The sequence below is a fragment of the Strongylocentrotus purpuratus genome, unplaced genomic scaffold (genome assembly GCF_000002235.5).
Source record: "Strongylocentrotus purpuratus isolate Spur 01 unplaced genomic scaffold, Spur_5.0 spur5_scaffold_21, whole genome shotgun sequence".
Lineage (NCBI taxonomy): Eukaryota > Metazoa > Echinodermata > Echinoidea > Camarodonta > Strongylocentrotidae > Strongylocentrotus > Strongylocentrotus purpuratus.
The window spans coordinates 23,239,425-23,260,362 of NW_022145607.1; the positions used below are offsets into that span (position 1 = coordinate 23,239,425).

Genomic DNA, 20,938 nt, shown 5'->3' on the forward strand with positions numbered 1-20,938 from the left:
AAATACTCATTAATAATAATAATAATACAATTTAAATTTCCCAATTATATCAAACAACCATCTTACCCTAAATCATCATAATCTGTTGTCGTGTTGGCCGCGGGGTTGATAAGGAAGCGGTTCTGACTGAGCGTAAACCCTGAGGTATAATCACGAGTCACGTTGATGCTGGGGTAGTTCATCTGTTCAGTCCAAGTTCTCATAATCTCCTCCACCTTGATGTCTGCTTTTCCATCTTCCACGGCAGCCTGAGAGACATCACCATCACCATGACACAAAAACAAGTACAATTTTTGGGGGGCTATCAAAAACTTGTCTTATTTTTCTATTATCTAAATCAATTCCAAGGTAGAAAGATGGAAATCTACTGTCTACAATCCTTCTCAATGAATAAAGAGTAGGATTTAAACAAGCGTTTTCCTGAATTGCTGATCATGCCAAAAATGTCAAAATGTGCTATTATTGTGTGAATTGACAAGGGGCATGGAAACATGAAGAAGAAGAAAATTGAGCCTTCCTACATCCTAGATGAAAGGCGCGAATGGATGCAAGAACAACTAATTATGTTTAAAAACACCAGTTCTAAATTGTTGATCATGCCAAAACATTCCTGTGGTTTTAGTGACAACGAATTGAGGTGCCACATGGAAACATATTTAGAACATTTTAAAGGCTTCCTAGAGCCTAGGTCAAGGGTGCGAATGAACGCACGATCAACTTACTATTTTCAAAAACTCTCATTCCAAATTTTTAACTATTCTTGGAATAAATCTTCCCCACATACCGCAGTCTGTATATCATCATAATTGTTAAAGGTGACATTATTATGTTAGCAATTAAGAATAAAAAGTAAAGAAACTTATCATAAATTTGTATTTGTGCCTTTCAAATTTTTTACCATTCTTGGAATAAATCTACGCCACATACCTCAGTCTGTATATCATCAGCATTGTAAGAGTGGCAATATCATTTCAGCCACCAAAACTAACAGTTCAGAAAAACTCATCATGAATTTGGATTAGTTTCTTTCTGCCCCAGAATAACTGACATGTGATCTTTAACTAACTTTATGTAATAAAACATTTCCTGTTTTTCATAAGATGAAATATACAATAAAGACATATTATAAGAATGAGCAGTACATTTTTGGTATATATGGAAAAAGAAATGAGTTTATTTTAAGATGGCTTATGTTGAAGCATGTATTTGAATGATGTATACAAATATTGTTTTGTTATTGTTAAATGTGATTTTTTTTTTAGCTTGTTTTATAAAAATAAAAGGGGCAAAGATATAAAGAAAAAAACCTCTATGCTTACCTCAGTCAACACCCTCCATAAATCTGTGTTCTTTGCATTGGAATAGGCAAACTCATCAAGATAGTTCTGGAGGAACAAAAATAGTGTTTAAAATATGAAAAACAAGATGAAAATAGATGTATTCCCAACATGCCTTTATTAATAAAAACACAAAAAGGCGGCAGTAGACCTATCATTTTGACGCCTCTACTTTTTCTTGTGAAAATAACATTGATCTTGCTTGTAATTTGATGAAATTTTGGGCACACTTACTCTTTAGAATATGAGGTTTAATGTTAGAGTAAGCACTAGGGGAATATAATAGAAAATTCTTGCCAATTTCAAGTCTAAATTTAGGTGCGCAGACATAGGGTTCCTCATCATGAGTGAGGCGCGATGGCTCAGTGGTAGAGCAATGGTCTCCTAACCAGGAGGTCCTGGGTTCAAAAACCAATTTGATGCGCTAGTGCGCTTTGCTAAGGAATAAATCCTCATTACCAAGTCTCACAGAGAGGACCCCTGGTTGCTTACTTACAAGCATACAAATGCTTTCTTAGCAGTCAGGTCCATCAAACGAAAGTGAACATGTGCATGCTTGGTGAACTTACCGCTAGCCCTTTCCTGAAGGTATCCTCACCCAAGAAGTTCTGCAACATCCTGAGAATAGAGGCACCCTGTGAGGATGCAGGAAAGACAAGAGTGAGAGAATGAAAGATGGAGTGAACGGAAGATAAGAGTTAAAGAAAAAGAGAGAGAGAGAGAGGGGGAAGAGAGAGGGGGAGAGAGAGAGAGAGGAAGAAAGAGAAAAAGAGAAAAGAGAAAGAGAGATTGTGTGAGAGAGCAAGAGAGAGAGAGAGAGAGAGAGAGAGAGAAAAGAGAGGGGGAGGAGAAAGAGAAAGGAAGAAAGAGAAAAAGAGAAAAGAGAAAGAAAGATTGTGTGAGAGAGAGAGAGAGAGAAAGAGAGAGGGGGAAGGGAGAAAGATTCAAGTGGAAGTTCACATTCAAAATTGGTTTACCAGCATAGAAAGAGACTAACATATAGGACAGTAGTCAAAAGAACTTGAAGTGTATTGTTTACAATGTAACAACACAACGGATACATTAATATAACAAACATTCAATACTATAACCAAAATTACAAAACAAATTCACAGACTGATCACAATGCGTATATATGAGAAATTCGACATCGGATTAAAGAGCCCTTTAATATATATCACAGTATGTATATATAAAGTACAGAGGAGAGAGGGAGAGGACGAGGGAGAGAGGGAGAGGACGAGGGAGAGAGGGAGAGATAAAGAGAGCAAGAGAAAGAGAGGGAGTGGAGAGAGGGGAAAAGAGAGAGAGAGAGAGAGAGAGAGAGAGAAAGAGAAGAGAGGGAGCGAGACAGACAGAGAGAAGTACAGATAAGGAATAAGATAATACTGACAGAAAAAAAATCAATTTGAAGAAATGTTATGCTTTAATCAAACATTTGATAATAAGCACAACATTGTTAGGCATACACCTCTTTAATTATTTGTCTGTTCAGATCACAAACCTTATTATAGGAGATGGTATCAAACTGCTGATTGATATCATCAGGTGTCTCCACGTCAACGATGATGGGTCGAGAGGTGATGAGAGCATCGGCATCAAGAGCGGTCTGGAGATCAGCCGAAACAAACTGATCAGTCTGTGGATGAGGGGAAAAGGGCGAAAGGAGAGAGATATGACAACAACAAAAAGAAAACTAAAAACTGAATTACTACTACTAATAATAGCAATATGTTTTGTCTCCCAGGAAAAACTCATCAGTATTTATAGGGACTGTTCTCCTCGAGGGTCTATGCAATCATATATTATTTCCCATGATAATTAAGGTGCTCAAGAATTTCTACCGGATACCCATTTACTACACCTGGATGGAGAGTGGCAACTGTAGTTTAGTATCTTGCCTATAAAGGACATTAACTACGAATATGACTGACAAAGAAAGCGGACAAAATATACAGTTCTTCAGGTAGACAAAGGAATATCCCTTCACTGCTATTATGTAAAAATGTGTCGAACAGGTGAATATGCATGGAACACATTTTTACATAATAGCAGTGAAGGGATGTTCCTTTGTCTATCTGAGGAACTGTATATTTTGTCCGCTTTCTTTGTCAGGCATGTTCATAGTGATTAATGCCACAGCAGGACTCAAACCGTGAACCATGTGATCCATAGGAAATTTTAATGAATATTATGGGTATTCATTTTTTTACAGCAGCTTAGTTTTTCGTAGCTTTGTTACAGCTTTCCAGAGATAAATCACGGAACAATCCTGAGTAGTTTTGTATATGCTGCGAGTTAATACATACCATTCCCCAATCTGGTTCGGCTGCATCAGTTCCAAGGTACTCGACGTAGGAGGCAAACCCCTCGTTGAGCCACGTATCGTCCCACCATTCTAGAGTCACCAGGTTACCAAACCACTATAAAGAGGACGGAGAAAATGTATTATTATGAAATGATCTTGGAACTTTGCATTATAATGCAGTGATTTTATGTCTTTACAGTGTACCAATCACCTCAACAAATAATTTGTATGCAGCTAGAATGAATAGAATCAACCTCAAAAAACTTCTACTGATTTTCTATGGGTTATTGGATGAGAGGTATGAAGAAAATAAAGAACAGAATAACATAAAATAGCGTACAAGGAGTCTGACTTGGGTTCTGTGCCGACCCTATCTTATGCCATCGCATATGGGTTCTTTGAGTTGCCTACTCTCACATCGCTTTTATGCCAATTGAGAGTGTATTTAAACTTGCAAAATCATATTACAGAGTTAATATTTGAAGCTCATATTGCGAATATAATATTATTTGAAATTTATCAAAATTTACCGGGAGCACCGGTAAATTTTGATATGTAAAAACCTCAGTCATAACGCCAGACCGAATCCAGTCCAACCAATTCTTGCATATTCGGAACTAACAGAACTGTTTGGTCCGTTTTGGGCTTGTCGGTGTGATTGGGGTGTGAGGTTTACCTGATGGGCGAGTTCATGGGCGACGATGGCACAGACTCTCTGCTTGTTACTGGAAGAGGAGACGCCCGGGGTGTAGAGAAGGGCCGACTCCCGGTACGTGATCAGACCCCAGTTCTCCATAGCTCCGGCTGCGAAGTCAGGTATGGCAATCATATCTGGGAGAACGAATCAGAAATATTGAATGATAGTCACTGAGGTATTTGGATGGCGTTAGATTGACGAAGGGAGGGAGAAAGAAAGAGAGAGAGAGAGAGCATAAGAGAGAGAAAAAGAGAGAGGACAAGAGAGATAGAGAGAGAGAGAGAGAGAGCACAAGAGAGAGAGAGAGAGAATGGGGAGCATGGAGACAAAGCCCACGTTAAAGACAAAGACAGGAAGAGAATATCGGATGATGCATGGGTGACAGAAAGAGATAAATTGATTGACTGAGGGCCAAAATAAAACGTCATTGAGAGAGAGTGAGAGAGTGAGAGAGAGTGAGAGAGAGATAGAAAGTGAGAGAGAGAGGGGGAGAGAGAGAGAGAGAAAGACAAGAGGAGAGAGAGAGAGAGAGAGAGAGAATGAGAGAGAGAGAGACAGAGGAAGAGAGAAGAAGAGAGGGGGATAGAGAGAGATAGAGAAAAGGGGAGGGGAGGAGACAAGCAAAATGGTCGTTCTTGCTTGACTGGCAAAATTTCATCTACGACTTACCCATCTTGGGAAGCGGAAACTGCGTTCCAAAATAGCCATCGAAAAAGTCCAAAACTTGAGCACCCTTCTCCAGGGCATAGTCCAAGGAATCCTTGGCATCTTCTCGAGCCCATACCCTTAGCTGTGGAGTGCAATCAGAAGATGATATGATATTTAATGGAGGCAGCGCCAGGAGCGTCACAATGTGACAGACATGTGCGCTATATAAGAAGCCACCATTATTATTAACTAGGCGTTGTGGCGTGCGCCTGTAATCCAGCTAAAAAGTGGAAGTTACAAACTGATTCAGCCGAGGACGCAGGTTCGAAACTGAGTCACGTCTTTCGGATGGTGACGTTTAAAGGTCGGTCCCAGACGTAAATAATCATATCTGATTGATACACGTCTGTAAAAACCCAATACACACACACATTATCATCATGTTGCTATCTCAGTGTAACTTACATTCATAGTTTAAAAGAACAATTTGTTTTAAGTAATATACACACATCTATAAAATACACTAACCAAAACACCGTTACCGGTAGTGGTGTTCTTCTCCACAAAGTCACAAACCACAAAGCAGATCAGATAGGTGGACATCGGCACACTCTTGGCAAAGACAGATCGGGTCCATCCTGTCCCCGCCGACTCGCTTCTAAGGAGGGGCATGTTGCCAAGGGCAATGTAGCCATCTTCATGGATCAAGGTCAAATTGAAGGTGACCTTCATGGCAGGCTCGTCAAAGCAAGGGAAAGCCTTGCGGGCGTCGGTGGGGGCAAAGAACGTTGTTGCTAGATACCTGAGAGAAGAGATTAACAGTAATGATGACTAGCTGGCAGCATTTGAATTTTGTAACGAAAGGAGTGCGATTTAAATATGGAAGGCATTCAAAACCACTCTGAAAAACTAAAAAATACATAGCATAAAAATTGCAACCTTAAAAGCTCACTTTTACTATTGTAAATTAATTCAAACATAGGTGATGTGACGAAAAAGGTGCATCTATCATAAGATGCTCAAAATCATATTGAAAATTATCAGGCAGAATTATGTTGGCCTCAATTGTTGTTTTATGTTTATCTTGGCTTTCTGGTCTGTTTGGCAATTGTAGTTTTAAAAAATGATTACAACTGTCTTCAACTCTCATTTCTGGAGAAATACTTAAATCTGTTGCTTTTCTTTATACGTACACACAATGAAAATCAATCATGAATGAAATGAAATGCATTTACATTATGTCAGACTGCAATTTTGTTTAAAGGCTTACTGACCTTGTTTCCCCGTTAGCTTGATACGAGCTCCGGTACAGTCCCACTAAGCCATCTTCAAGCGGTGCATAGAATGCGATGGTGAAAATGTAACTTTTTCCCGCAGTGAGCATTTCGTCAAATTCCACGATGAGGTACTGGTTGGCCGGGAACAGCCGCGGTGGTCCCTTCGGAAGCAGCCAGCCCTCATCGACCGATAGCATCCTCACAGAAGTTGGTATGATATTCAGCTCCTTACTATGCAGGAGGAGGAGGTGGGTGCTTTGTTTGCATTCCATTGTGATGCTGATGCTACCAACAAACCTCTGCTCGTCGTCAATGTAGATACGGAGCCCGATGTCGTAGTGAGAGGGTATGAGGTCGGTGGGGAGTCGCAGGCTATCCCAAGGTTGAGGGGCACTAGCTGTAGGGCCAGGGGACGGGGTGGGCTCTGCTCTTTCGGTCGTCATCAAAGCCTTCGTCGTTTCTACCGGTTCAACGGGGGGCTCTGTGGGTTCAGGCACCTGTCTGTGTCATACAAACAAATTAGCCAAGAATAGGTCTTGATAATCTATCATGATATTCAATTCAATTCAATTCAATTCAATTCATTTATTTTTCCTCTTTCAATCGTTCATATTTACAATGATGGAACATTTTAACATATTCACATATTTATATACATAAATGTACATGTAGATCCATTTGCACAATACAATACATTAAAAAGAATAAACATGAAATTGAAAGGGAACATGGTTCTTTGGAAATGTATAAATACAAAATGGAATATGGAGGACAATAGCTTAGCCTTTGTGCCAACATCAAACATGGGGAACTATACCCAACAAAAAAAAAACAAAAAAAAAAAAAAAAATAATAATAATAATATAATAAATAAATAAATAAATAAATAAATTAAAAAACAAAAACAAAAACAATTAAAAAAAACAATTAAAAAAAAAAAAAAAAAGAAAGAAGAAGAAAGAAAAAAAGGGGAAAAAGGGCAAAGCCTCTCTGGCAAGAGTTCCTACTACCTTTAAAATGCATTTTCAATGTGTAAAATCATTTATTCTTCATATTAAAGAAACCTGTGGGATGCCAAAAGGCCATAACCCACTCAACTTGGACCAAAGGTTAACAAAGTCCTGCTGAGTACTAAGCAGATAACATACAGTGCTTCCCTTGGACAACCTGAAAACTGTTCTATCAGCTGATTGAGACTTTTATTCTTACACTCAAACTCTTACAAACATTGTAAAGTTGTTGAAACATCCCCAGCCATTTGCTTTATCATTTTTTTTAAAGAAATGTAAATACAAATCTGGGATATACTTAAGGGTGTAAAAAATATAACTCTTAGTATGGGAAAAACATGTTCAATCTTCATGGCAAACTCTCTGTAGTAAATAAAAAGCAAGTGTGATTTCCAAGGGAAAAAGTTTATAGAATGATTGAAGATCCTATCTAGGACTCTGCAAAGGGGAGGGGCTACAATATTCTTTAAAATATCAGACAAGTAAAACCCTTGTCTATTTTTCTAGGTTGAAATTTACTTGAAAAAAAACTTTGCTGAGGCTTAAGATTTTCAGATGCATTTGAAAATTTGAAAAGGGGACACAGGAACACTGTAATAGAGGAAGAAACTGTATGTGTACCGGTATGTGAATTTCCTTAATATGGTGGACCAGAATGTGTTTTCAAAAGGGGGAATGGATACTCATATGACTGATAATAACAAACAGGCTCACATTGATTTTGGTTTCTGTTATGTATGACGTCTGAAATTAAGACTATTCATGTCTTGACTTGTCATTTTATGTATACGCATTGCCCAATGTACCGCGCGCAGTTTCCATCGATGCCTTCATCGAATAAAGTCCATGCTACCACCATGTAGTTTTAAAGTTACGAATACGTCTTTATTTGTCATCTTTATTTGGCTGAACATCAACCTTGAACATTGACAGAACATAACATTGGCGACGAGGATGGGATGATTAGTTTGGTTTTGCCGCAGTTTGCTGAAATAAAGACTTGAAAAAGTTTCTCCAGCAGAGATCCGACATGGTTTGGAATTATGCCTGTACACGTGCAGTTTTTTATGAACGCTTTGCCGTACAGCACTTACAGCTATGGAGAATAGTGCATCAGCATGTATTCAGCAAATGAACCGAACTAATGGAGCTGAGTTTGCCTAATTTGGATGAAAAACTCTTTAGCCAGGAGATCCAGCAGTTGATCGTAGGTGAGCGAGTATTTGTTTTTGCTGATGTTGCCTCATCAGTTTAACTTTATTAGCCGCAGTTGGATGAATAGTGAATGGATGCCCCCAACCTAACTTTCAACTTAACGATCAACCAGTGGCAGTGCTGCAGTAGTACTACAGTAGGCCATGCAACTCAGTAGCAGTAGCCAAGCCCATGCAAGCTCCAACCAAGTTCAAGGCCCAGCCCATGGTCAGCCAGCCAGCCCGCCAGCCAGCCAGCCCAGCCCGCCAGCCAGCCCAGCCAGCCCAGCCCGCCAGCCAGCCCAGCCAGCCCAGCCAGCCCAGCCCAGCCCAGCCAGCCCCGCCCAGCCAGCCAGCCAAGCCAGCCAGCCAGCCCAGCCCAGCCAGCCCAGCCCAGCCAGCCCAGCCCTGCCCAGCCAGCCAGCAAGCCAATTCAGCCCAGCCCATGGCCAGCCAGCCAGCCCGCCAGCCAGCCAGCCCAGCCCGCCAGCCAGCCCAGCCCAGCCAGCCCAGCCCAGCCAGCCCCGCCCAGCCAGCCCCGCCCGGCATACATTGTTTCAGAATCCAGGTTCCTGTATCTAGATCTACTGCAGCGTAGACTAGAGGAGGAAGTGTTTTGTTTTAGCCTTAAAATTGAAATACAGGAAGTTGTTACTTCGTGATTGCCTTCAATTTAGGACCAGGATCCAGTTCAGTGACAGTGTCAGTTGACTCAGTTCATAGTTTCGGACTAGTAGCAACCCACCCAAGTGAAAGCCAGACCACTCATCATGAAGTGATGGTGATGTTGATGCAAGCAAATAAACATTTAGAACTTATTTGATAATATTGTCGATTGTTATGATGAATCTGTTTTGTAACTGAGTGTAAGGACCAGTCCCAGACCAGGACTAGTACCATTACAAGTTGAAGTGTAATTCAAGTGTGAAGATGTGGATCTAAGTAGGTCTACAAGTTTAGAGTTAGACATTAGTCTCGGGTTTTTACAGTGTAAATAACAGTAGAACCTATTAACAATCAGACAATAATTACGTCTAGTCTTTGCAGTCTAGTCCAGGTCTAAGTCAAGAATTTTGTTCTTCAGTTGTAAATTGCTTGTCAAAGAAATGTGTATGTGTTAGATACATGTGTGGAAGTGGAAAGAGCCCAAATGTTGTTGTTGTTTGGTATTGGTATTTCAAGTCAAATATTTATGCAAGTATTTGTTATGGTATAAAGTTGTTCATTACAAGTTTAATGCGCCTTACATAAACATGGCAGCACAAATGTTTGGTAATGTCCCTCAGTTGGACTCAGGGTATAAATTTGAAGATTGGATTGAGGTTCTTGAGTCATGGTTTATAGCTAATGATATTACAGCAGATGCAAAGAAGAAGGGTATATTCTTATCAGGATTAGGAAGTAAATCCTATGCCACATTACGTGCATTGTTGCAGCCCAACAAACCAATTGATAAAACTTACCAAGTATGTAAGGATACCCTGTCTGAACATTTTGCCCCCCAACCAACTGAAATAGTCCAAAGGTATAAGTTTTATACTTGTGTTCAAGAATCACGTGAAACAATCCCGCAATTTGTTGCTCGTTTACGCCAGTTGAGTGAAGGATGCAAGTTTAAAGAATTGAATAGCATGCTTCGAGATCGCCTTGTAGTTGGTTGTAAGGACAAAGCTACACAAAGAAAGCTTCTTAGTGAATCAGAGCTTACATTTGATAAAGCGTTGAAAGTAGCCATGGCCATGGAGATAGCTAATAGAGATGTTGAACAATTGCACTCCAGTGACAATGGTAGTGAAGACAAAGAGGTTCACCAGTTAAGAACCACGCAGATGAAAGAAAGGTCTTCAAGCAAGTGGAATTCCAAGCTTACTGAGAAGGAAAAGCCCACAGGTCAGTGGACTGACCAGAAGTTAAGGTGTTGGCGTTGTGGATCGACAAGACATGTTCATCAATCCTGTCCGTTTCAGAAAGAGCAATGCTATATCAATGCCAGGAAATTGGACATACTAAAAGCCAATGCAAAGCAGTAAAGAACTATTTTGCAAGATAATTATATTTATGCCAAGTGAAACTATTGTAGATCAAACTCTATTTGTTATGGGGTTAAACATTTTTAATCTTGTATTGCATAAGTCTGCAAAAGTTCAACAGATGTTGTTTATATGTGTTACATAATTATAAGGCAATGATTAAAAGGTAAACATTTATTTTCTTTAGCGATGAAAGCTAATTTGGTGCATTCATCACAAGTGTTGATGTTTTAAAAGTAACAGTGTAAATTGTTCCACATTTTATCGAAAATACTACACGATTTTCATGGAGAAAATGTCACTTAATTTGGTCTGTTCTTTATTATGCCAGGAGATAAGTTAGTTGATAAAGTTTGGATCCAATCAGTTTTGTATCAAAGTACAAGGATTTTGTTTTATTTTCTTGCCATGTAAAGTTTTCATGCATAAAGTAATGCATAAAGTAATGCATAGAGTAATGCATCAAATAATGCATATGTTGACTATTTTCACGGAGGAAAAGTGTTGTTCCTTGGGTGTCAAACAACCTTCAAGTAAAACTTAGATCAGTAAAAATAGGTTGTTATAACAGTGAACATTTTGTGTTGTTGTATTTACATGCATACAAGCAATGTTGCTAGTTTATGTTATACATGGAATAGGATTTTTTTAATAGAATCAAGTTGTGTGAGTACATTCCTATCTTGCCAGTGTCACATCTCTATACAAACATTTTTTGAGAAAATAAGACCATATTGTTATATAGTTCTGCCCTAGTCTGCATGCCAGTTTGATACATGTATTTCATTTTGATGTACCCATGTAATTCACTAAAAGGGGGAGGAATGTTATGTATGACGTCTGAAATTAAGACTATTCATGTCTTGACTTGTCATTTTATGTATACGCATTGCCCAATGTACCGCGCGCAGTTTCCATCGATGCCTTCATCGAATAAAGTCCATGCTACCACCATGTAGTTTTAAAGTTACGAATACGTCTTTATTTGTCATCTTTATTTGGCTGAACATCAACCTTGAACATTGACAGAACATAACAGTTTCATATTTCTGAACTGTAGTATTTCACATTATCACATGATATTTTAACCAAAAAAAGATATCAACTTTAAAGGGCATATGCCTCCAGATAGACTTGACATCAATTTGAAAGTGGCAAAAGATATGAGACGGCCATACCATTTTTCATGCTATTGTAGTACGTAACTGTAACAAATTAATGGGATCATTATAATTTATATGAATGTTAGACGGTCATTTCCTCTTTTGGGAGCATTGGTCTTTTATAGCCTCTAACCCTACTCTATCACACTGATGAAAATCTTACGGTAATAAGTTTGTAAAGTTCATTTTTTCATGTGAGAACAGAGCCATATATGGTAAAGATGTTCCAGCCAAGTTAAGCCCTACTCTATCACACTGAGAGATAAATATCTTACAGTAAGAAGTTTGTAAAGTTCATTGTAAATTATAGAGCCATATGATAAAGGTGTTCCGGGCTTCCAGCCAACATTTGGCAATGTTTTAAAGTCATTTAAACCATCAAGGTCAGCAACAATCTAGAATGTGTACAACATGTTAATACATCTATAGATGCACATGGGAACGATATCCCAGTCCAAACTGTACAACGTTTCAATGTCATTTAAAACATTAAATTAAGCCAACATTTGGAATGTGAACAACATGTTAATACGCCTATAGATGCACATGGGAACGATATCCCAGTCCAAACTGTACAACGTTTTAATGTCATTTAAAACATTAAATTAAGCCAACATTTGGAATGTGTACAACATGTTAATACGCCTAAAGATGCACATGGGAACGATATCCCAGTCCAAACTGTACAACGTTTCAATGTCATTTAAAACATTTAGTTAAGCCAACATTTGGAATGTGAACATGTTAATACGCCTATAGATGCACATGGGAACGATATCCCAGTCCAAACTGTACAACGTTTTAATGTCATTTAAAACATTAAATTAAGCCAACATTTGGAATGTGTACAACGTGTTAATACGCCTATAGATGCACATGGGAACGATATCCCAGTCCAAACTGTACAACGTTTCAATGTCATTTAAAACATTTAGTTAAGCCAACATTTGGAATGTGTACAACATGTTAATACGCCTATGTAGATGCACATGGGAAAGATATCCCAGTCCAAACTGTACAACGTTTTAATGTCATTTAAAACATTTAATTAAGCCAACATTTGGAATGTGTACAACATGTTAATATGCCTATACATGTAGATGCACATGGGAACGATATCCCAGTCCAAACTGTACAACGTTTCAATGTCATTTAAAACATTTAGTTAAGCCAACATTTGGAATGTCGGTGTGCAACATGTTAACATGATCATGATGGAAGCAAAGATAATCCTGCCAATTTGTTTAAACAATATTCCAATCAATGCCAATGGATCTATCAGATTCGATCAGCCAACATGCTCTCAAAAAAATGTACAATGTGTTTATGATCGAGAACAGCCATACACAGCCTCTCTTGCAAGTATTCACAACACACACGTACTGGAATTCCAAGGTATATAATTGTGCCACTGACAATAACAAATATTTAGTTTGCAGAAGGAGGGCACATACTACAGGATCCATCATTGATCAGGGTGACTGAATAGGATCTACCATATTTTTGTTGTTGACTTTCTTGTAACTTTTCCCTCAGAATTATGCAAACCCTTTGGACAAGAAATGAACAGGTCTGCATCATTTCCTGAAGAAAAAATTATGACACAACTATTTATTTAAAAAAAAAAAACCTCTGCAACATTTTCTCCTATTCATTCCATTCTCAAATCCACTTGACTACGACACCTGTTACTTAATTCTCAAGTAATTCTTTGCTTTTTGTATTGCAGTAACTGTTTGATTATACTATCTTTGAATATTTCTGTGCTTTATATCTTTTGTATTGTGTTTTAAAATTATTACCGTATTTATTATCACAATTTTGTATATATATTCTGGCAATTTTATTGGTCCAAAGTTCTGCTGGTGAAATTAAACTGAAAAGGGGGTGACCCTCAAAACTTTGTATTTATTTGAGGGATAGCAACGTCTGTTTGGAATCAGATGGGCGTTAACTCATTCACTTTAACACAGAGTTAACACCCTCCTGGCTCTGAACAGACAATGAGGACAGACTTCCGGACTTCTTGGGTGCCTAGCAACGGACACTGAAATGAAAGCAGCAAAGGAGCTTACATATTACATGGATCGTCCGCAGGTAGGAGACCGCACAGCAGTCCAACCAAGAGGAGAGAGCTTCCAAAGGTACAAGCGATGAAGATGGCAGCGTTTCGGGAGATCTTGATACCCCCACCCTTGTATTCCTCCCCTGGCATATCCATGATTAGAGGTCAGAGTTCAGAGTTCAAAGTCGATTCTTGGAGAAGAACAGTTGGTGGCACTGATTCGGTCAAGTGGTTCTGCAGCTTTGTAGGGATATTCTGGACGTGTAGAAGACACAAGAATCAAAGAAAAAATATTTATACAACAAAAGAATAATAGAAAAATATTTATACAACAAACATGTATATAGTACATCATGTGATATAGCATACCGGGATTTCACAAACCTGTCATTTCAAAGAAGGTACATGTATACAAAAATTTAAAAAATGATTTGATAAACATTTTTTGATAGGATCAAAATACAATGACCCTGTATACACAGAGGCTAATGAAATATATAGAAAAACATACTGAATAATATAATCTGCAACATTTCAATAGTTTAATAAATGTCTATGAAAATATACTGATCTCCTAAACTACATGTAAACCATTGATTAATTAAGGCCTTATGTTTTCATCGGCTCGAATTTGCCAAATAACCCACTATTTTAACTATCCTGATCACAAATTAGCCAGTTAATTTGCGTTTTCATCAGCCCGCAGTTGCAATTAGTGGGATATTTGGTCAAGAAAATATCCTGAGAAATGTTGGTCTTGTTTCCAAAATATCCTGCTATTAGGAAAATAGCGGGCTAATTTGCGCCCGTCCAAGCTAATTTTTGATGAGCATATTGGTCTGGTGTAGACAGGATTGTAGACAGAATAATATCCAGAGTCTGAAAATAGCGGGTTATTTGACAAACTCGAGCTGATGATGACAGGCCTATATGGAGTAAGAGAAAGGTTTAACTCACTGACAAATTGCAGAATCTGTTTTACTTAAATCTACAAACACATGCTCTATACTCACACATCTTTCCTATATGAACCTCAAGAGTGAGGATTGAGAGAATTAACATGAATCTCAGGAGTTCCTCCCCACATCCAATATATAACAGAAAACCAAACAATGAAAGGAAGAAGAAGCTATATACATGTATATAGCTATGATGAAACTATGATGTAGAGGACTCAATTAGCCACAGGTTTATTACCCGATACTTTATCAGTCTGCATTGACTGTGCAGCTGATTAGAGCCCTAGCTCCACTAGATAATTAAGATAAAGCAGCCGAGATATTAATTTTTGCAGTCTAATCATTTACAGAGTGATACCAAACCTGAGGGCGATGCCAAACGGTTCAAAGGTTCGAAAATGTATCGTGATCTTTTGTTTTAAGTGCCAAGTTAGACAAAATGAGTTCAGACTACACCAGTACATATATCAGTGAGGGTTTATGAAATTATTGATCTTTCAGTTTGTTAAGCTATGGTCACAAATCTGAGCAGCGACCGACCGATCAGTAGCCTGCTCGGTCGCTGCTACAATTTAGGCATCGCCCAGCAATTAGGTCGGTGCCGGGCGGCGACCGCCCAGGCACCGAGCGTATTTTGGGCGGCGAGTGAAAAGTGAGCAGGCGCCGCCCAAATTTTAACTCCGCGCTAAAACTTCAGCGACCGAGCGATATATGCCCTAAAAACGAGCGGTGCCTGGGCGGCCGCCGCTCGGTGGACGGGCAGCCGCCGGGCAGAATTGGTTAAAAACTCGCCGCTCGGCCGCCGAGCAGACTACTTTTGGGTAAAGTGACCATAGCATTAGAGACGGTTTATCACACGAGTCAATGTTGATGGATGATTATTCTTTTCAACTACCAACCCACCCACCATCTAATCATATACCAAAGTTTAGGGACTCAAGATTTAAAGGGAATAAAGTTTTGGTGATTGTTAAGTTGATTTGCAGTGGATGAGGCCGGGCATATTTTCTTCCGAGATGAAAGATCAATGTAATCACTGTATCTGTCAACAAGAAACATCTTTGCAAAATTCACACCTACGGTTTACAAAGCCAAGACAAGCTACATATGTAGGTTTTGCAAAGTTGGATATTTGTTGTGTGTATTCATGCATAGTGTGTGATTAACATTGAGTCACCTTGTCAAAGAATAATTTGAATTTAAGAAATATTCATTGACTGCGAAGCAATAATCATGTATTTTGTTCATCAGAGATATTACATACATGTAAACATTTTTGTACATCTATTTTCTAATTACTATCATATTTGGGATATTTCTCAAAAAATATTTGATCAAGATTGCTCTCAAAGATCAATTTTCACATATTTTGCAATAGTTTGCAAATCAGTATTATCTGATACTTGATGGAGTAATCCCTTTAGCAGCTCACTCAGGAAACGCCATGAAGTGCAGAAAAGGTGTGTAGACAAGCACTTTATGTACATGTATCAATAAACAGTAAATTATGCTAAGTCCAGTGCAAGGAAAAAACACGATGCAAGTATCAAACCTGCCATGTAATTCTTTAATGTAAGTACATTTATTAAACCAAAAATTACTACAGCAAGCTAAAAATGATACTTCAATGTGTGTAGATCTTATAATTTAAGGCAAGACTGGATGTTGCATTCCAGGTACTTGGTATGCGCATAGGAGTTGGTATATACATGTATGTAACCTTTGAGTATTATTACCAGAGTACATGTAGTTGACGATAGAAATTTGAGTAGAATCATGTAAAAAAAACAGGAAATCATATAATGTAGATTCATTGGGCATCGTTATTTAACAAACACTTATTTCTTCTAGCACTTAGCAGTTTGCATGTGTATAGGCTGGTAGGACTTTGGCAGTAATCTTATATTTGTTGTTTGATGTGTATATTTGGTATTTTCTATTTTAATGAGTTCTAGATTAGGGACATTTCGTGTCAAAATTGGACTTGAATAATGGTGAATTTGGTGAATTTTTGACATATATGTAAAGCTGCCATGTAATTCTTTTTACAATATACAGTCAAATTTTCATTTATTACTGCATTTTACTTAGATGTTTTGATTTGAAAGTCATTCAAATAATTAACTCCGGGAAGCTCCAACACCGGCGCCGGTGTTGGAGCTTCCCGGAGTTATCAAATAATGTGAATTTAATTAAACAATATGATTAGTAAATAATGGAATTCTATACTATTATTATTGCTCATCACTGGACATAATAATTAAAAGGCTACATGCAGGGATGCCAACCTTTCAGAGCACAAATCAGTAATCATAAGGCTAAAAATCAGTAATTTGGAGACAAAATCAGTAATTTTCTGCGCGACGCAAATTTTTCTGCACGCTGGCAAGCGCAGCTCCCGCAGGCAAGCGCGATAGCACAACAAGTTAAACTAGAAATGCAATCGTGTCACAACGATGTGCGTGCAATGACGCCATGTTTCTACGTGTCAAACGAAGGAGCTACTCTCGGACTATCCAGAGCAATATGTAAGAAGTCTGTAGCCTCTGTGATAGTGGAGATAGTTGGGGCGAAAGAAAGGTCACCAAAACGGCCCAAAACGGAAAAAATGGTGCCTGGACGGTCACGCATGAGGTTTCCGGAGAACGAAGAACTTAGTGACCTTGAAGGAATGCTAGAGACTACGCCTACGAATTTTGAAGGGAATTGGAGTAAAGGAAGGGATCTTGAAAGGGCTCGCAAGCACTGCGTGCAAAACCAATAGGACTTGGTGCATAATGAACATGTTGCGACGCGTGCTTTGGCACGAACGGCCGCCCATACTAACACAACCGAATAACAGTCTTAAAAAATGACGTCATGGCCGAAACGTGTTATAATATGGCGGAAACTCGGCGGAATTTGTATAGTGACCCTTGTTCAAATGCGATTTACTCACAATTTTCTGCGTGAACATATACCATACTTGGTATCATTCGAAAGGGCACTTCAGTGCGGTCAGTTTGAAACCATTGTCATCTGCGCAAAACGTACTTCACGCATCAAACGCGCTATTACGTAAAGCATAGTAAATTCATCATTTTTGGCGATAACTTGGCGAAGAGGGCATTACAATTTACTAAACTTAGCAGACAGTTGTCACGTATATGAATACATGTGTCTGCCAAGTTTCATTGATGTACCGGGTACATCGCCGGTTTAGAGCAAGTTGAAGTTATTTCTCAATTTTCTTGAAAATGGCGAATTTGGAGGGCAATTTTCTCAAATTTGGTCAGTGATAGGGTATATAATTTTGTATATGGCTGAAAAGGGCATATCTTCAGGTATCTAAATCCAAAAAAGGGTACGGGTTTGCCAAGCCATTATGGAGATACGGCCACAGAGAGAAAGCCAATTCCCAGAACTTTAGAGGGCGCTATTTATGTTGTGCAAAGCCGTTGGAGCGTGAAATTTGGCATGGCTATGTGCAATTATGAGATAAAGATACTGTGAGATTTAAATACAAAACGGAATTTATATGAGAAAGTTATGGCAGTTTTAGATTATTGAGGGGTCAACTTTTCAAGAATTTGAGAGATTTTTGACGGAGTCGGTTTCAGATTTAAATTTTGAGTACGAAGATGGCATTTTGAAGGTCAGGTTATACGTCGCAGATGAAAGAACATCTCTTAGACTATCTAGAGGAATTTGTTAGAAGTTTGTAGGATTTAGGATAGTGGAGATAGGAAGGAAGACAGAAAGGCCTTAAAATGGACCAGAAACGGACAAAATGGCGCCGGGACGGTTATGCATGAGTGATTTTGAGAATCGAAGAATGTAGTGACCTTGATGAGATGTTAGAGAATATGCCTATGAAATTTGAAAGGATAAGGACATGAGGAAAGCACCTAACTAGGAATAACATTAACAAGCACTACCTGCAAAACGAATGCGATTTCCTGACGATAAGGAAGAAAACGAAAACAAGGAGGAAAATATTAATGCAGAATGGGGCAGAATGTGAACGAAAACAAGGCAATGACGAAGGTCGTCATTGCAATAAAAGTAACATAGATCTACCTGTTCATTAGTTGGTGTTACGTGCATGTAACTCCATATTGAAAGTATTCTACTGAAAGACTGGATGAACTCATGACAAAATGTCTTGATATGCCACTGCACGTCGTTTGCCCCGCCATGTCCAATGTTGAAATCTGATGCACAATTCGTGCTACGTCTACGTCTACGTCTATGCTGGTACTCGTCAAAAGCCTTTTCAGCAACTAAACGAGGATATTGTGGTGTGGTGTCTCTCATAGTGGTCATGATTGATTGATTAGTGCATAGTGCGTATATACAAGTTGTGCGAGTAAAAACAGATCCTCCTATGATTTAGGCGCTGATGGCTCCCTTGAACTTCTCCACAGAGGGCAGTTCAATGAAGTTGGTAGGGAGCTCATCCCAGTCCCGGAGTGTTCTTGGGAAGAACCTAGATCTGGCATGATTCAGGCTTTTCTTTGAAGGAACGATGCATTTCCATTTCTTACTGTATTCTTCTTTAAAAGTCTGTAACTTCTTGCCACGCTTCTTTCTTAGTTGTGGAAGACATGATGATTGATATCTAAATCCAATCAACATGAGTTCAGTCGACGAAAATCGACGAACGCTGTGACAGCCTGTGAGAAATCCGACAGTGTACACGGCGCTAGCGTAGCGAGGCCTGGCGCTGGCCGCGCGGTAGCGCTAGCGGCGCGGCCAAGAGAGGTATTTCACCCGGCCCCCGCTCGCGAAGCTGTCTTTCTCTGCTGGGCACACACGCACACACGTACACAGTCAGAATATACAACAGTGGCGGATCCAGGGGGGGGGGGGGGGGGGGGCAATTTTTTTTTTATGGTTAAAATCAGCCCTAAATTCGCCCAAAATATACTGAAAAACAGGGGCGTGCCCCCCCCGGCCCCTGACCTAAAAAGGTAACCTTACCCCCCCCCCCCCAACGAAGCAAAATGTCAAATTAAAAATTTCTTGACCAAAAAAAAAAAAAAGTGTCCTCTTTACCCCCCCCCCCCCCCCCCCCCGCTTATTCAGCGGCTGGCTGAGTCGTTGCGATTTTTTCGGGACTAAAAAAAATATATATAGGGTCTATATAGACTAGTTATGTTCTCTTTCCCACACGGTGCCCCCCCCCCGGCAAGAAATTCCTGGATCCGCGCCTGTACAAAGACACACATGTATGCACCTGCACTGTGAAAGGGGTGTGCTAGATAATGTGGCGTTTTTGGACCCCACCCCTCTATTTTTTTCTTTTAATTGGTGGGTAAATAAAATATACATGTTTATCTTTCATATGGACTTGGATAGATAAATAAACTTTCGATAAATCTTTTTTTTTACCACACCAAATAGACCCTACAATGTGTGGGACTGGAATTCCTCTCTTAAAGTGAGACACCTTATGTCACCTTTTTAAACTTTAATGCTCAAGAATTACACATACATGTATAATGTTATGGAAGCAGGTACTCACCTTTGGTATTTCTCGTAGTATTAGATTTCCTTGGTAACTATTTTGTATTATTCCTGTGAGATAATGTACACATGTATGCGCGTTCAGGAAATTACCTTTTAAACTTCCCGCGAGAGATTTTGAGTTGCATTGAATGTGACGTAGAGGGTGCTATTTTATTCAGAGATTTAATACACCAGTTTACAGTTGTATCAGTGCGCATGCGCAGACAGTTGACCTCGGGTCAGTGGCCCCGGAACAGGGCCAAATTGGCCCTGTTCCGGGGCCACTGACCTCTGACCTCTGGTATTTATGCGTAAATTAAGATTGCGCCCATGCAAATGATGATATGCGCGCACAACGCAGCGCGCAGGCAGTGATATCATCATAATTTGCATGGGCGCAATCTTAATTTACGCATAAATACATGACCTCTAGGTCATTGGCTTTGTTTAAAATGGCGCACACAACTGTAAACTGGTGTATTGGTTATCTGGCCGGTCGGCCTGGTTAAAAGTGGCGCGTAAATATGTGTGAACTTTTGACCAATCACGTTGCCGGATTGGAGGGGTATAAATACGGGGCGGGAGACACAAATTTGGCACAAGTTCTCAGATCGCCATTTTGGAAGACCATTCGGACGTTCTCAATTCATTCTTATTCTCTTCTCAGCTTTCACCCAAAGAAGCATTGTAAGTACCAATTTTATTCAAATTAAATAGGAATAATTAAAGGGAAGATGGAAAATTAATATGGAATGCAGTTC

The 20,938-nt window shown here is 39.3% G+C and overlaps 1 protein-coding gene across 1 annotated transcript in view; it reads right to left on the bottom strand.

Moving 5' to 3' along the window:
- LOC115928304 (aminopeptidase N-like) overlaps positions 1 to 18,892 on the bottom strand; it is a 38,336-nt gene extending 19,444 nt beyond the window's left edge. Inside the window, exons 1-11 of the mRNA XM_030995396.1 lie at positions 18,747 to 18,892; positions 13,739 to 13,983; positions 6,265 to 6,768; positions 5,519 to 5,792; positions 5,012 to 5,132; positions 4,322 to 4,476; positions 3,647 to 3,760; positions 2,842 to 2,976; positions 1,907 to 1,972; positions 1,320 to 1,385; positions 67 to 248 (exon numbers count right to left, since the gene is read on the bottom strand). Of these exons, the coding sequence (XP_030851256.1) occupies positions 67 to 248; positions 1,320 to 1,385; positions 1,907 to 1,972; positions 2,842 to 2,976; positions 3,647 to 3,760; positions 4,322 to 4,476; positions 5,012 to 5,132; positions 5,519 to 5,792; positions 6,265 to 6,768; positions 13,739 to 13,884 (1,763 nt within the window). The 5' untranslated portion in view covers positions 13,885 to 13,983; positions 18,747 to 18,892. The remainder of the gene's footprint in view (positions 1 to 66; positions 249 to 1,319; positions 1,386 to 1,906; positions 1,973 to 2,841; positions 2,977 to 3,646; positions 3,761 to 4,321; positions 4,477 to 5,011; positions 5,133 to 5,518; positions 5,793 to 6,264; positions 6,769 to 13,738; positions 13,984 to 18,746) is intronic.
- Between the last annotated feature and the right edge of the window lie 2,046 nt (positions 18,893 to 20,938).